The sequence below is a fragment of the Micromys minutus genome, assembly GCF_963924665.1.
Source record: "Micromys minutus genome assembly, chromosome: 2".
In the NCBI taxonomy this organism is placed as follows: domain Eukaryota; kingdom Metazoa; phylum Chordata; class Mammalia; order Rodentia; family Muridae; genus Micromys; species Micromys minutus.
Window position 1 is genome coordinate 106,545,264 of NC_137971.1, and position 16,653 is coordinate 106,561,916.

The 16,653-nt window shown below is 36.4% G+C and overlaps 1 protein-coding gene across 2 annotated transcripts in view; it reads right to left on the reverse strand.

Annotated features, from left to right (window-relative positions):
* The window catches only part of NOX4 (NADPH oxidase 4), a gene marked incomplete at its 5' end in the record, with an annotated part of 161,523 nt that overhangs the window by 83,684 nt on the left and 61,186 nt on the right, over positions 1-16,653 (reverse strand). For both annotated transcript variants that reach the window (XM_080912451.1, XM_080912450.1), the window contains 2 exons: positions 2,011-2,227; positions 12,454-12,534. In XM_080912451.1, coding sequence (XP_080768577.1) covers positions 2,011-2,227; positions 12,454-12,534 — 298 coding nt within the window. The remainder of the gene's footprint in view (positions 1-2,010; positions 2,228-12,453; positions 12,535-16,653) is intronic.

Sequence of the window (16,653 nt, forward strand, 5' to 3'; positions counted from 1 at the left end):
ATACTTATCTGATGATGATTTAGAAAAATAGAACAATTTCACGGTTTAGTAAAAACAATGCCCTAGATAGCTAACACAGGATGCATAGATATATTTCAGGTTTATATACATGATGTCAAATATAAGACAATGAACATGGCATAAGATAGTTTGAAAAATGGATGCAGCAAGCATGTTTATATTTCAAGTTTTTCATAATATAATACGGTCAAAATTACAGTTTTCTAAGAAATGACAGTTTTGATGCATGTAAGAACAATTTTTCCCCTACAATTGCCCACTATAGCATCCTCTTCTCTTTAAAGCTGTCAAGTGAATTGCAATGTATTTGTAAAGATGTGCTTCCTTGTTTATCTGAGACACTGTTTGTTTTTCGACTAGATGGTCTACTGCCTCTCTCTCAATATTCTACAGGCTGCTAATCCACATGAGCCTCAGTTTTGCTGAAATGGCCCTTTGTAGAAATCTTATTTACACAGTTTTACCAGACATTGCTCATTCAGTGAAGGTAGCTAGCTCCTGTTCTATAGACCATGACAATTAACATGACTCTGAAGATAGGCAGGACAGGATAAGCTCTACAATGAAGTGACCTTGATACTGTGGGCCAGATTAAGATACACATCAGGAAAATGAAACATACCTTACATAATAATTATAAGTTGGTGTTAAGGTGATACATGAACAGTAGAGAGTGGCTGGGGACAAAAGTTTTGGTAAAGCGGGAGGGGAAAAAAAAAGGGAGTTTCAAGAGGAGGCAACATGAAGGCAGACATGGTTGTTTCTCTCAGTGCATCTCTACATGGATAAGGTTGTTATGATTATTTTTAATGGTTTCTATGGGTCAATTTATCTTATCTATATGGACAGTTTATACCTTTGTCAACTGGTTGTAAACTTATTGTATGGAGGGATTGTGGAATGAGAATTTAACATATAAACCTGTTTGATAAGTTACTGATTGTTGAGCTAGATGTCACTGGGTTGTAGAGGACAGTGTGTGAAAGTAGAAAACAACACAATGGGGCTGGTATAGACTACACGGAACAGAAGCAGCCAGGGGAATGAGATGAGTGGAGAGGGCAGCTTGGGGATCATGTGATAGCATCCCAGTGCACTGCTCCCCACTGAAGCTGCTTCTGTAGAGTGAGACTGAGGTACGGATAACAACATTAACTATTTTAATAAGTACTGCTAGAAATATTCATCATAATATGACACAAAAAAAATAACTGACCACGTGATTCCAAAGTCATCTAAAAATTTATCCTAGCTTTGATGTTTATTTGTTTTCTCTCTTTAATGTAGAAAGTCACTTCCTCTACTTAATATGCAGAATAGCGGGCTTCAGTTAGACATCTCAGTTACCTCAGACAAGGCCAGAAAGGAGGTGGGGTAGAAGTTACTGAAGTATTTGTGGAGTAGTTGAAGAACTTTCCAGGAGCAGTATTTGAGTTAAGGGCCTACATCTACACACTTCTTCTAGCATTTGTTTACTGATTTTGGTCAGGATACATGTTTAAGCTCAATGTTTTTATCAGAAAATTTTGTAATTGCGTCAAAAGTTAATTGTGGATAATGAAAGAAATCCTGAATACAAAGCAATTCGGTATAGTACCAAAAAGTAAATATTCAAATAATTAACTTCATTATTTATTAATTATAATATCATGTTGTAATATTATAAAAATGAGTAGGGTTTGTTTATAGTTTTTTATTTAAAATGTGTGTCTTAAAAGTTTTAGAATAAATATTTGTGGTCTCACTGAAAGCACACACTAGGAAGAGCATACTACAGTAAGACTATATAATTAGATATTTTTCTACACACATACACAAACACACACACAGACACACACACACACACACAAAGAGTAATCTTCTGTCTAAACATCCTGAACTATCCTCTAGTACCTAAAACCACAGGTTCAGAGACGTGTTGAAATACAATGTCAGAGAGTCACATTAAAACACAGACTTGGCAGGTCTCCAACACTAAATTAATCTGACCTGTGGGAAATGAGCTTGGAATTTGGGCTCTTCCAGGCAAATCTTCACAAGTGTTTTCTGGTAACGATCTTCTAATTTTGAAAATGCTCCAGCAAAAGATCCACGAAAATGTCCTGAGATATAGTCTGGTACAGACATATTCTGAGATGGGGTCCAGTTAAGACTGATGCAACCAGGAGGATGAGTGTCTAAATTGGTTTGATACTTCAACAAGCCACTAAAGTTAAATTGGACACAAACAAAGAGAGGGAAAAGAGACTGAGTCAAAAGATGGAAGGGGCAAGAGATGCAATGGTTTTATTTTTTTTCTTGTTGACTTTACATAACATTTTATACAAAGTATTTGCATGTGATCAATTCAGGAGAAATAAAATACCCTAAATTCTTTACTAAATAGTAGATGAACGTGTTTAGTACTCCAAACAAATGCTATATCTGTGAGGTAGAAGAAAACATATTCAAATTTCTTAATGTGTTTTGAATTGAGCAAGTTTAACTTCTGTTAGGCATTTGTGCATCACAAATTTTCACTTCAATAAACACTGTGAAAGTAGCATCTTTGATATACATCTTCAAGCTTAAAAGGAAAACACAGGGATCATATTTGATCTGGACCAGAAAAGATAAACAGACTTCATGGTTCATGGAGAAATAATAAATGAAAATACTAGGCATCAAAAGTTTGTTGCTTATGTGAAAATCATTGTGCATATCCATCAAGTCACAAAGCTGTTTGCTTTTCAGTCTCCCAGTAAATACAGCCACACAAAAAAGCTCAAAATGAGGGCATTGTTTTCTTAGCTTACTATATTCTAATCCCTTCCTTTCTTCTTTCATTATTCCTAATTGTTTCCTTCCTTCTTACATTTTATCTCTCTCTCTCTCTCTGTGTATGTGTGTGTGTTTGTGTGCCCATGTACATTAGGAAAAATGAGCTAATTAAAAATATATTTGAGAACTCTACAAAATCACATGAAACAATTGGCCTTTTTCCTGTAAAATCTATGTAAGGAGAAAAGTCAGCCAAAAAGAAAAAATCTAATCACTTTGTCTTTGAAGCCAAATCATTTCTAAAGTTTCTATTCAATGTGGATTCATCTATTCCCTGAATATCTAGAATTCCTGTAAATAAATTACACTTGTATTTGAAGAAATCATCTACCGATCTCTGTTGATTTTTTTTTTTTTTTATCTCAAATCAATTATATCTTGGGAGGCTGTAATCCTACAGTAGATTGTTCATCTTTGCCTTATATATTCCACCCATTGATGGACAGGGAAATGCATGTCCAGCAAGTAGAGATTGCTCCCATGAAGCCTAGAGAATACTGTTAAATAGAAACGATTACATGCATGACATGGGATTGCTTCTAATGACTTGATGTCCAACTTATTAACAAAGGACTTTAGCATAACATTATGTAGGGGTTTCAAGAATAAAGATTTGCATGAATTCCAATAATGGCATTAAAAAAAAAAACTTGAAAATGACTTCACTACATATATATGCTTTTTAATTAAAAAACTAAAATAAGGACTTCAGGGTGCAGAACAGAGCCCGGCCCATCTGCCACCCGGACTGGCAGCTCATAAAGGTTGAAAAACTGGCGAGTAGGAGATCTAGGCAGCCAGGGAGCAGAAAGATCTCTGCAGAGTGCTGACAGAAAGCGCACCCCCTCCTGGCCCTGCCTGATCCAGGGACCAGGAACACAACATTGGAACTTCTGTTTCCACCCTGCAGGGAATTCAGGGCACAGAACAGGGCTTGGCCATCTGCCACCTGGACCAGTGGAGATACAGGGACACAGACCAGATACAAGGGAAAGGCAAGAACATATCACTGACAACAAGATGGCAAGAGGAAAACAAAAGAGTATATCCCAACCAAACCAAGACAACCTGGCAATACCAGAACCCAGCTCTCCCATAACAGCAAACATCAGAATGCCAAACACTCCAGAAAAAGAAGACACAGAACTGAAATCATACCTCAAGATGCAGATAGAGATACTTAAACAAGAACTGGAGGAAAAGCGAAAAGATTCAGAAGCTTTTAAAGAGGAAACAAGAAAAACACTCAAAGAACTCAAAGAACTAGAGGAAAACAGAACCAAAGAGATGAAAGAATGGAAGAGGGAAATTAAAATGGAAATTGACAAAATAAAGAAAACACTAAAAGCGATAACCTTAGAGGTAGAACACATAAAATAGAAATCAGGAGTCACAGAAGCAAGCATTTCCAATAGATTGCAAGAGATGGAAGAGAGAATCTCGGGGGCAGAAGACAACTTGTAAACATAGATAAAACAGCCAGAGAAGATGCAAAAAAAAAAAGCTCCTAACCCAAAGTGTCCAGGAATTCCAGGACACAATGAGAAGACCGAACCTAAGGATAATAAGAATAGAAGAGGGAGAAGAGTATCAACTAAGAGACACAGTAAATATCTTCAACAAAATCATAGTAGAAACTTCCCTACCCTCAAGAATGAGATGACCACGAACATAAAAGAAGCCTTCAGAACCCCAAATAGAAACCAGAAAAGAAATACCTCCTGACACATACTAGTCAAAACAACAAGTGCCCAAAGCAAGGAAAGAATACTAAAAAAGCAGTAAGGGAAAAAGGTCAGGTAACATACGAAGGCAAGCCAATCAAAATCACACCAATTTCTCAACAGAAACTATGAAAGTTAGAAGAGCCTGGACAGACATCATGAACACCCTAGAGAGCACAAGTGACAGCCCAAGATGTTATACCCAGTAAAACTATCAATCACCATAGATGAAGAGATGACGATATTTCAAGACAAATCAAAATTACACAATATGTGACCACAAACCCAGCACTACAACGAATTATAGGTAGAAAATCCAATACAATGAGGGAAAACACTGCCTAGTAAAAACAAGAAAACTCCTAAACAAGAAAATCAAAAGAAGAAAAAGACACAGACACAACTCAACCCACAAAAGCAATAATAGCAGGAAAGAGAAACAACTATTCCTTTATATCTATTAACATAAATGGACTCAACTCCCCAATAAAGAGACATAGGCTATCAGACTGAATAAATAAACAAAATCCAGCCTTTTGCTGCATACAGGAAACTCATCTCAGAGACAAAGACAGACACTATCTCAGAGTAAAAGGGTGGGAAAAAAATCTTCCAAGCAAACAGCCCAAAGAAGCAAGCTGGAGTGGCTATTCTAATATTGAATAAAGTAAATTTCCAACCAAAAGTTATCAAAAAATATAAGCAAGGACACTTTTTACGCATTACCAGAGAAATCTGTCAGGAGGAACTCTCAATCCTTAACATACATGCTCCAAATAAAAAAGCACCCACATTCCTAAAAGAAACCCTACTAAACCTCAAAAAATACATTTCACCCTATACAATGATAGTGGGAGACTTTAATACCCCACTCTCACCATGGACAGATCAGGGAAACGGAAACTGAACAAGGACACTGCAAAACTAGCAGAGACTTTGAACCAACTAGAATTAATAGATATATGCAGAACATATCCTAAAGAAAAAGAATACACCTTCTTCTCACCACCCCATGGCAACTTCTTGAAAATTGACCACATAATTGGACACAGAACGAGCCTTCATCGTTATAAAAAGATTGAAATACTCTCATGCATCCTCTCAGATCACCATGGTCTATGGCTGGTCTTTAACAACAACAAAGACAACAAAAAGCCCACATACACATGGAAACTAAGCAATTCCCTGTTAAATGATAGCAGGGTCAAAGAAAAAATAAAAGAAATTAAGGATTGTCTAGAATTCAACGAAAACAAAAAATAAAATAAAATAAAATAAAGTAAAAACATACCCAAAACTATTGGATGCAATGAAAGCAATACCAAGAAGAAAACTCATAGCCCTAAGTGCTTCCAAAAAGAAACTGGAGAGAGCTTACATCAGCAACCTGACAGCACAGCTAAAAGCCCTAGAACAAAAGGAAGCAGATATACGCAAGAAGAGTAGACAGCAATAAATAATCAAAATTACGGCAGAAGTAGACCAAATAGAAACAAAAAGAACCAGTGAAAAAAAATCAACAAAACCAAGAGTTGGTTCTTTGAGAAAATCAACAAGATTGATAAACCCCTAAGCAAGACTAACTAGAGGGCAAATAGAGAGTATACAAATTAACAAAATCAGAAAGGAAAGTGGACACATAACAACTGAAACTGAGGAAATTCAAGAAATCATCAGATCCTACAACAAAAATTTATACTCCAAAAAATTGGAAAATCTGGAGGAAATGGACAAATTCCTAGACAGATACACAATCCAAAAGTGAAACCAGGTCCAAGTAAACCATCTAAATAACCCTATAACACCTAAAGAAATAGAAGAAGTCATCAAAAGCCTCCCAACCAAAACAAGCCCAGGTCCAGACAGGTTTAGTGTAGAATTTTATCAGACATTTATTGCGGATATAACACCAATACTCTCCAAAATATTTCAGAAGTTAGAATCAGATGGAATACTACCTAACTCATTTTTTGAGGCTACAATAACCCTCATACCTAAACCACACAAAGAAACTACAGGGAAAGAGAACTTCAGACCAATCTCACTTATGAACATTGTTGCAAAACACTCTACAAAATCCTTGCAAACCAAATCCAAGAACAAAACGATCATTCATCATTACCAAGGAAGCTTCATCTCTGGCATTCAGGTATGGTTTAATATAAGGAAATCCATCAATGTAATCCACCATATAAACAAACTCAAAGAAAAACATCACATGGTCATCTCACTAGATGTTGAGAAAGGATTTGACAAAATTCAACACCCCTTCATGTTAAAAGTCCTGGAAAGAAAAAGAATCCAAGGTCCATACTTAAACATAATAAAAGCAATATACAGCAAACCAACTGCCAACATCAAACTTAATGGTGGGAAACTTGAAGCAATCCCACTAAAATCAGGGACTCGACAAGGCTGTCCACTCTCCCCCTACTTATTCAACATGGTACTGGAAATCCTGGCTGGAGCAAATAGACAGCAAAAGAAGATCAAGGGGATACAAAATGGAAAATTAGAGATAAAAACATCACTCTTTGCTGATGAAATGATAGTGTACTTAAGTGACCCCAAAAATTCCACCGGAGAACTCCTACAGCTGATAAACAAGTTCAGCAAAGTGGCTGGATACAAAATTAACTCAAACAAATCAATAGCCTTCCTATATTCAAAAGACAAACATGTGGAGCAAGAAATTAGGGAAAAGGTACCCTTCACAATCGTCACAAAAACTATGAATTACCTTGGTGTGACTCTAACTAAGCAAGTGAAGGATCTGTATGACAAGAACTTCAAACCTCTAAAGAAGGAAATTGAGGAGGATCTCAGAAAATGGAAAGATCTCCCATGCTCATGGATTGGAAGGATCAACATTTTAAAAATGGCCATCCTACCAAAAGCAATCTACAGATTCAATGCAATCCCCATCAAAATTCCAACCCAGTTCTTCATGAAATTGGAAAGATGAATTTGCAATTTCATATGGAATAACAAAAGACCTAAAATAGCAAAATCCATCCTCAACAACAAGAAAACATCTGCGGGAATCACTATCCCTGTCCTCAAGCTATATTACAAGGCAATTGTGCTGAAAACTTCATGGTACTGGTACAGAAATGGGCATGTGGATCAATGGAATAGAATAGAAGATCCAGAAATGAGCCCTCATGTATATGGTCACCTGATTTTTGACAAAACAGCAGTAAACATTCAATGTAAAAAGGACAGCCTATTTAACAAATGGTGCTGGTCCAACTGGCACTCAGCATGCAAAAGAATGAAAATAGACCCTTTCTTATCTCCTTGTACAAAGCTCAAGTGTAAGTCAATCAAAGATCTCCACATTAAACCTGATACACTGAAACTCTTAGATGAGAAAGTAGGGAAAACCTTAGAAAAAATAGGCACAGGAGAAAATTTCCTGAACAAAACACCAATGGCTCAAGCTCTAAGGTCAAAGATTAACAAATGGGACTTAATGAGATTGCAAAATTTCTGTAAGGCTAAGGACATTGTAAAGAAAACAAAACGGCAACCAACAGAATGGAAAAAGATCTTTACCAACACCACATCAGATAGAGGCCTAATATCCAAGGTGTACAAAGAACTCAAAAAGCTAGACACCAGAGAATCAAATAACCCTATTAAAAAATGGGGTACAGAGCTAAACAAAATATTCTCAGTTGAGGAACACCGAATGGCCGAGAAACATCTGAGGAAGTGTTCGACATCCTTACCCATCAAGGAAATGCAAATCAAAACAACCCTGAGATTCCACTTCACACCAGTCAGATTGGCCAAGATCAAAAAATCAGATGACAGCAGATGCTGGTGAGGCTGTGGAGAAAGAAGAACACTTCTCCACTGTTGGTGTGGTTGCAAGCTAATACGACCACTCTGGAAATCAGTCTGGCGATACCTCAGAAAATTGGATATAGTACTACCTGAAGACCCAGCTATTCTACTTCTGGGCATATACCCCAGAGACACTTTAATACACAACAAAGATATATGCACCACAATGTTCATAGCAGCTCTATTTATAATAGCCAGAAGCTGGAAGGAACCCAGATGTCCTTCAGAAGATGAATGGATACAAAAATTGTGGTACATATACACAATGGAATACTACTCAGCCACCAGAAACAATGACTTAACCAAATTCTTAAGAAAATGGCTGCATCTAGAGAATATCATCCTGAGTGAGATAACCCAGTCACAAAAAAACAGACATAATATGCAGTCACTGATAGTGGGATGCTAACCCCAGAGGCTTGCACTCCCCCAGAAACAACTCACAGACTGTATGAAGTCCAAGAAATAAAGAAAACAAAATAAAACAATAAAAATATTTACAAAACAAGAAAACTTTAACTATTTCCATGTTACATTTTGTTTTACATGTAATTTAGCTCATTGTAACTATTAAGTTTTCAAGGCATACAATCAAACCTTGAAAAAAATCAAGTATTGACTAAAAAATATATTCATATAGTTTTATGTAAAAATTATGTTAAAATCTGAAAAAAGTACTGACAAAAAATGTATAATTTTAAGCAAAAATGTTTAAAATCTGTACATTTATCCTTGTTTCGTAAAATTAAGTTGTTCTATAAAAAATAGTACTTACAAAAATGTATTGTATCATGTTATGCAAAAAATGCTTAAAATCTGTACATTTATCTTTGTTTTGTAAAATAAAGTTGTTAAAAAAAACTAAAATAAACTTGAAAAGTTGCAAAATTTACCAGTAGTCATTTCTTTTCAGAAACACATTCTATGATATTTTAGTAAAAATTAAGGTCCAGACTAAAGAGATAGCTCAGTGGCTAAGAGCACTGACTGTTCTTCCAGAGGTCCTAAGTTCATTTCCCAGCAACCATCTTCAGTGGGATCAGGAACCCTCCTCTGGTGTGTTTTATGAGAGTGAAAGTGTACTCACATACATAAAATAAATATATAAATCTTCAAAAAAATTTCAATAAAAACTGTGTAATATATACTGCTTATTCTTTGTGAAAATATGCAATGACATTTACTTCAATGTTACGGTAATAGCTTTCATTTCATTAAGTTATAAAATAGTTTAATATACTTAATTCTTCTGCAGTTATTCTGATGGTTATGTTTATAAATTATAATTACTATATGCCTATGATATTTGTTTTGAAAAAGAGCTGTTTAAATAGCTCTGTTTCTTCCAAAAACTGGGAAAAAATATCTTAATATCATCCTCCTCTAATGTAACCACCGAAAGGACATCTTTGAGTTCAGCACTGGGCAGGTAGAGGCATTTGGATCTCTGCGAGTTAAATTCAAGCCTAGCATTCAGAGCTCGTTCTGAGACAGCCAGGACACAAGAGAAACCCTATCATAAAAAGGCAAAAAAATAAAAATCAAAACAAAAGGTGACTACTTTGAATTGCAAAGGAACATTTTTTCAGAGTTCTGATTTAATAAAGCTTAAAGGCAAAAATGAATACTTTGTTATGCTAGGAAATGAAGACATGTTTGTGCCTCCTAACAGAAAGGAAAGAAGTGGGGACAGAGACAAAGAGAACTAAGCAAAGAAATGATGGCAAATGGGTTCCAATCCCAAATCAGGACAGATAAACTTTAAAGAACATTACAGTAGAATGAGAAGCTCTCAGAATAGTGTGTGTGTGTGTGTGTGTGTGTGTGTGTGTGTGTGTGTGAGAGAGAGAGAGAGAGAGAGAGAGTGTGTGTGTGTGTGTGAGAGTGTGTGTGTGAGAGAGTGTTGTGTGAGTGTGTGTGTGTGAGAGAGAGAGCGTGTGTGTGAGTGTGTGTGAGTGTGTGTGTGAGTGTGTGTGTGTGTGAGAGTGTGTGTGTGAGTGTGTGTATGTGAGTGTGTATGTGAGTGTGTGTGTTTGTGAGAGTGTGTGTATGTGAGAGTGTGTGTGAGTGTATGTGAGTGTGTATGTCTGTTTATGAGTGTATGTGCATGTGTGTGAGTGTGTGTGTGTGAGTGTGTTTGATTGTGTGTGTGTGTGTGTGAGTGTGTTTGATTGTGTGTGTCAGTGTGTGTATTTGTGTTTGTAATTGTACATGTGATTTTGTGTGTGTATGTGTGTGTGTGTGTGAGTTTGTGTGTGAGTGTGTGTGTATGGGTGTGAGTGTGTGTGTGAGTGTGAGAGGGTGTGTTGTGGGTTTAAGTGTGTGTGTGTGAGTTTGTGTGTGTGAGTGTGAAAGGATGTGTGTGTGGGTTTGAGTGTGTGTGTGTGAGTTTGTGTGTGAGAATGTGAGAGTGTATGTGTGTGAGTGTGTGTGTCTGTGTGTGAGAGTGTGTGTGTGTGTGTGTGTGTGTGAGTGTGTGTGTATGTGTGTGTGGGGGAACAGAGAGGTAGAAGGAGAGAGAGAGACCTAGCAATAATAAAGGCATTTAAAAATGTTAATGTCTGAATCAATTTTACACTAAATAAATTTTGCCAAGTTACTGAATCCTTTTTAACTTTAGATTCCCACTCATAGCTTTCAAAATATTACCTTAATAATACCCTGGTCATTTCATGTCAGAAAATATTTGAAACAAGTTGAATTTATATTTGGCCTATGGTAACCACTGTAAATCACTGATATACTGAGTAGAGTCTCCTGATTCAATGCTTACTCCATGACCTCAGTTCGGGACTTGCAAACAAGCCATTTAAAAAAGAACACATGAGAGGAAATAATGGGACAAATAGAGGAGCAGGGATTGGAGAAAAGATCATCCAGAGACTGCCTCGCCTGGGGACCCATCACATACGCAGCCACTAAACCCACACACTATTGCTGTTGCCAAGTAGTGCTTCCTGGCAGGAATCAAATATGAATGCCTTCTCAGAGGCTTGCCAAAGCCATACTGATATAGAGGAGGATGCTTGCAGCTGACCATCAAACTGAACATGGGGACCCCAATGTCTATTCAGCTAGAAAAAGAATTGAAGAAACTGAAAGGGTCTGTAAACCCATGGGAAGAACAAAATGATCAACTAACCAAACCCATCACAACTCCCAGAAATTAAAACACCAATGAGTTCGCAGAGAGAGACACATACCGCCCCCCCACCCCCCCCCGCATATGCAGCACCTTCATGGAGTTAATGAGAGGGGGGACGGGAGATTGGAGGAAAGTGGATAACATCTGAAATGTAAATACAGAGAATATTCAATAAAAGAAATAAAAGAGAGAACATGGTATGTTGGTGGCATAGCTGCTTTCCTGAACAAAATGCAAAGCAAATTCACAATAGTTTTGTTGTAGCTCAAGGCTCCACAGAATGTAACCAGCATAGGGAACAAACAGTTCCTAGTTCCATCTATCAAACTCTCTCTCCCTTATGAGCCGGAATGAGTAGCCAGAGCCCATGACTATTTTGAGTGCCCAGGTTTCTGATGCCTTAGTTTTCTATGTTCTAACTGAGTTACAAAAATAAAAAATAAAAAAAAAAAAAAAAAAAAAACTATCAGCTCAACTGAAACAAAAGTGGTTAATATCCCTGACATTACTAATGGTCACAAAACTGAGGAGAGGAGGGACTTTTGACATGTACATGAAAATAAGTAAATAATTTATATAAATTGATAATACCTGGACCATTACTTTATAAAACAATCTGAAGAGAAAACTGTGGGTCTGTTTCTTAAAATTCTTTTACCCTAGAGAATCCTGAGGTGAGATAATGATTGCTGATAAATATCTAGAGCAGAAGACACTGACTAAATTAAAATGTCACCCAGATGGGATACTGATGGAAGTGCAGGCATCCCTTATGAGCCCTGGGCTGCTAACAAATGTAGGTTCATGCAGAACACCAGACTAGCCACAGATGCTTCCCTCAGCTATGTGTGAGATGAGAATACAGGTTGTCGCTCAGGTGCCTTTACTTACCCTGAAACATGCAGCAGCAGCAGCATGTAGAAGACAAAGAAGAGGTTGTGCGTATACCAGAAGATATCGTAATTAGAAACTCTGAAAAATATATCACTTTGTTTTAGTCCAGCTTTATGTTCACCACATTAAAAAATATGCATTTGGAAAATATACATATTTGAAGAACACTGAAATGTCAGTTGTCTAAGATTCATCTGCTAATATCAGGCTGTTAACTTAGTATACAAGGTGTACTAAGAAAACTCATGAATAATATCATTTGAAAGGTACTGGGACACACACACACACACACACACAAACACACACACCATGGTGTAGTCTGATTTATAACGTTTCTGTATTTTCAAACATCATTTTTTCTTTCCTTATTTTGTGACATGGAGTCTCTCTGTAACTCTGGAACTCTGCAGACCAGTTTGTGCCTGAACTCACAGAGATCCACCTGCCTCTGCCTCCTGAGTACTGGAATTTAACACCCCAATTGGTGGCAAGTACCACAATTCTCAGCTCGTTTTTTTTTTTTCTTTCACGTTTGTATTGTCAAGTAATTTTCAAACTAATGTTCTATTTTAAGAATTTTTTTAACAGTTCAAAATCTAAACTTCAAGTGGAAAAGATGAAATTATCTCTAAAAGTCAGCATTCTTCCTTGTTTCAGTTACTGCATTCAGGTTTTTGCCCTGACTTTCTTTGACAACATAGTCTGATTTGGAATTGTAAAATAAATCCTTTTTATCCCCAAATCATTTTTGATTATACTGTATCATCACAGCAAGAGAAAGCCTTCCTAAAACATAAACTGGTATCAGGAATGAGTTATTGAGGTGAGACCTGAGTAATTTCTGGGGTTGACGGTGTTGTGGAAAGACTGGAACTTTGGTATAGAAAACTAGTGAATGTTCAGAGCATACTGAGCTATTAGGAAGAGAGTGTCAGAGATCGTGAAGATAATGGTAGCCTGGCATGAAGTTTCAGAGGGAAGATGAAAATTTCTTAAAGACTCCCTCTGTGATGCTCAACATGTTGGATTAAGACTATACAGTTCAGGTCACCAAGAGATAAAGAATTGACCTTGATTAAGAAGAGACCAACATAACTGAAAAGAAAACCTCGGGCTCAGAAGTCAGAAGCTATGTATGTTCCAGAGGTGGTGAATTTCAGGCTGGCAGCTGAATCTGCAAATATGTAAGAGTTTCCCTGGTAATTTATACTGAATAAATGAAGGAGTCGTGGAGGGTGTGGCACTGTGAGAGGTCAGAAGGCACTGGTGATGAAAAAACCTCAGTTGCAGTAGAATCATCAGGACTGAAGGAGTCACTGAAAGAAGCTAAGGCATGGACTCATTTGGCAACATCAGAATCCCTTAACAGAGCCCAGGAAAAGATACTGGTCAAGGTGCAGCCCAGTTGCAGCAGAAATTCCAGCATTTTGCAGATGCTGTAACATGAGAAGATGTCCAAGGAGGTTCGAAAGCTAGCCTGAGCCTATAAGACAAGGTATATGCACTGTAAATGGTAAAACCAGAAAAGTGGAACTGCCTAGGCTCTTTGAAATCCAAAAAAGCATGAGTCCAAGAAGTCTGACACAGAGCTTTACACTGTTCAATTTTGGTTCTGCTTCAAGTTAATTTGGACTGTGCACATGTTCTTCTTTTTGAAATAAGTATGTAACTTAACTTGATTTTATGGAGAAACACCATTAAGGGACATTGGAATTTAGAGTCTGGATGTTCTAAACAGACTGAATTTATAATGACTAGAACTTTTAAAAGTTGAAACATGTTTTATACTGAGATATTGATATCAAAATGAGGTCTTGGGAATAAAGAGGAAAGGAAAGTAATATATTGTGTGATATACGGAGGTCTCAAGTTGACTAGTGGATCAATTGTTCTAGCAAGTTTACAATACAAGCTAGAGCTACCTGGGGAAGTGAATCTTAATTGAGGATAGGTTTCCATCAGATGGCTGTAGGCAGGTCAGTGGGGACCATTTTCCTGATTAATGCAAAGAAGCCAATCCTACTATGGGCAGTATCAATGTTGGGTTGGAACTAATTTACATAAAAATAATGCTAGGAAAATGAGGAACAAGCTAGCAGTAACCTCCGCAGCTGCTTTCTCAGAACCAGTCTTCAAGTTCCTTCCTTGAGTTCCTGCCCTGTCTTCCTCAGTGATGGAGTATGACCCCTGAAAATTATAAGCTGAAAAAAGCCCTTTCTGCCTCAGGTTGCTTTTAGCCATAGTGTTTTCTCACAGCATTATAATCCCCAACCAGGATAGCACTATTAGTCTGGAGAAGGACCAACAATAAAAAGATAAGCTTCAGTTATTAATTATTTGTAAAAAGTACATACACTTATTTCATTTCATGTGTTTGCACAAACACTAAATATTAGAAGTAGAGAGCAAATATTTAGAAAAGCATTTTGGATAACTCATATAAAATACTAAGAACTTTTAAAAACTCTCATTTAAGCAATAGTTAATTTTCTATTTACATATTTAAGAGCATTTACTTTCATAAATAATGTCACAAAAATATATGTTATATGGATTTGTAAATATCTAATTTGATTTTATTTCTGGATTAAATTCTACATAATTGGTAGTTTCAATACACTGTGTAATGCTTTCTGAAAAATAAGTTTACCAATTTTAAACCCAACCACAAAATTGAACTGCCTATTTCCCAAAACCTAGATATTACGATTTAGAGTTCTCATAAGAAGCTTAAAAATATACTTATCATTTGGGTTAACTATTTTATATGTATGCAAAATGTGTGCTTAGAACTTTGGACAGAGTTGAATAATACGTGTAAACAAACAAATTTGGCAAGTGTTTCAGAATTTACTACTCATAAGTTAACCCCAAAAGGTCACCATTCATGGGTCTTGAAAAACAATATAGACATGGCAATAGATCGTGTCATCGGTAAAAAGGAAGATAAATGTGTTTCCGTGGAAATATTTACAGTTTTCTGTTGGACTGGTACAGACTGAGCAAAACCACAAAGCTTTGTGTATGAGACTAAAGCACAGGGAAAGCACAGCACTAGTCTTTGTGACAATTGGTGGCGTGTGTAATTATGAGCAGATGTGTATGTAAATCCAGCAATGGCACAATTGAAAAACACTATTTCCCAGTTAGTTCCGAGCATATAAACATTTGTTTCTTCATTATTTTTCATATCGCAGCCAAGGAAATACCTAAAAACATTTAAATTAAAAGAACTGTCATTTTTTTTATCTCTCTTGTTTTTCTCAAGCAAAAAGTTGAATCTTATAAGTGAGATATTTCTATTCTGAGATAAAATGTCTTCACCAGAACAAAAAAAAAACAACATAAAAAACAAAAAAACAAAAACAAAAAAAAAAAGAAAACCAATTCGTGAAAATGCTATTGGTAATGCAAACCTAAAATTTTCCAGCTTTCTTTTTCTTTATTTCTTTCCTTCTTTCCTTCTTTCTTTCTTTCTTTCTTTATTTACTTATACACATTCACACATGTACCTAGAGGCTGAGGTCAAGCGTCTTTATCTTTCTAATAGTTTTTTTTTTCTTCTGAGCTATGATATCTGACTGAACCTGAGGTTTTCTAATTTTCCTAGACAGTCAGAAAAATCACATCTATCTATCTATCTATCTATCTATCTATCTATCTATCTATCTATCTATCTATCATCTATCTATCTATCTATCTATCTATTTATCTATCTATCCATCCATCCATCCATCCATCCATCCATCCACCCACCCACCCACCCATCCATCCATCCATCCATCTATCCATCTATCTATGTCCTAGAACAGCAGATATGCACTGTGCCTGACTTTCCCATTGATACTATCGATTTGTACTCAGGACACCATTCCTGTGCAGAGCAATTTCCCAACTGGGTCATATCCCTAGCCCCAACAAAAGACTTAAATTAAAAAAAAAAATCAGTCAAATTGGAGTGTTGCTAAACATTTAAGCATGTATCAATTTTGTTTCTGAGGCTTTATTTAGAACAGTTGTTTTATATTATAGTCAAAATAAAAAGCTATCATCAGGTAATTGGCTGTAAAAATATTTTTAAGGCATACATTCCTCTCAAGGTCTGTGGGTATGAAGTAGAATTCAATCCTATACCCAACAATGTTTTCTATAAAGAATTCTGAAATATTCCACTTTCCTTGGTATTCAATAGAAATT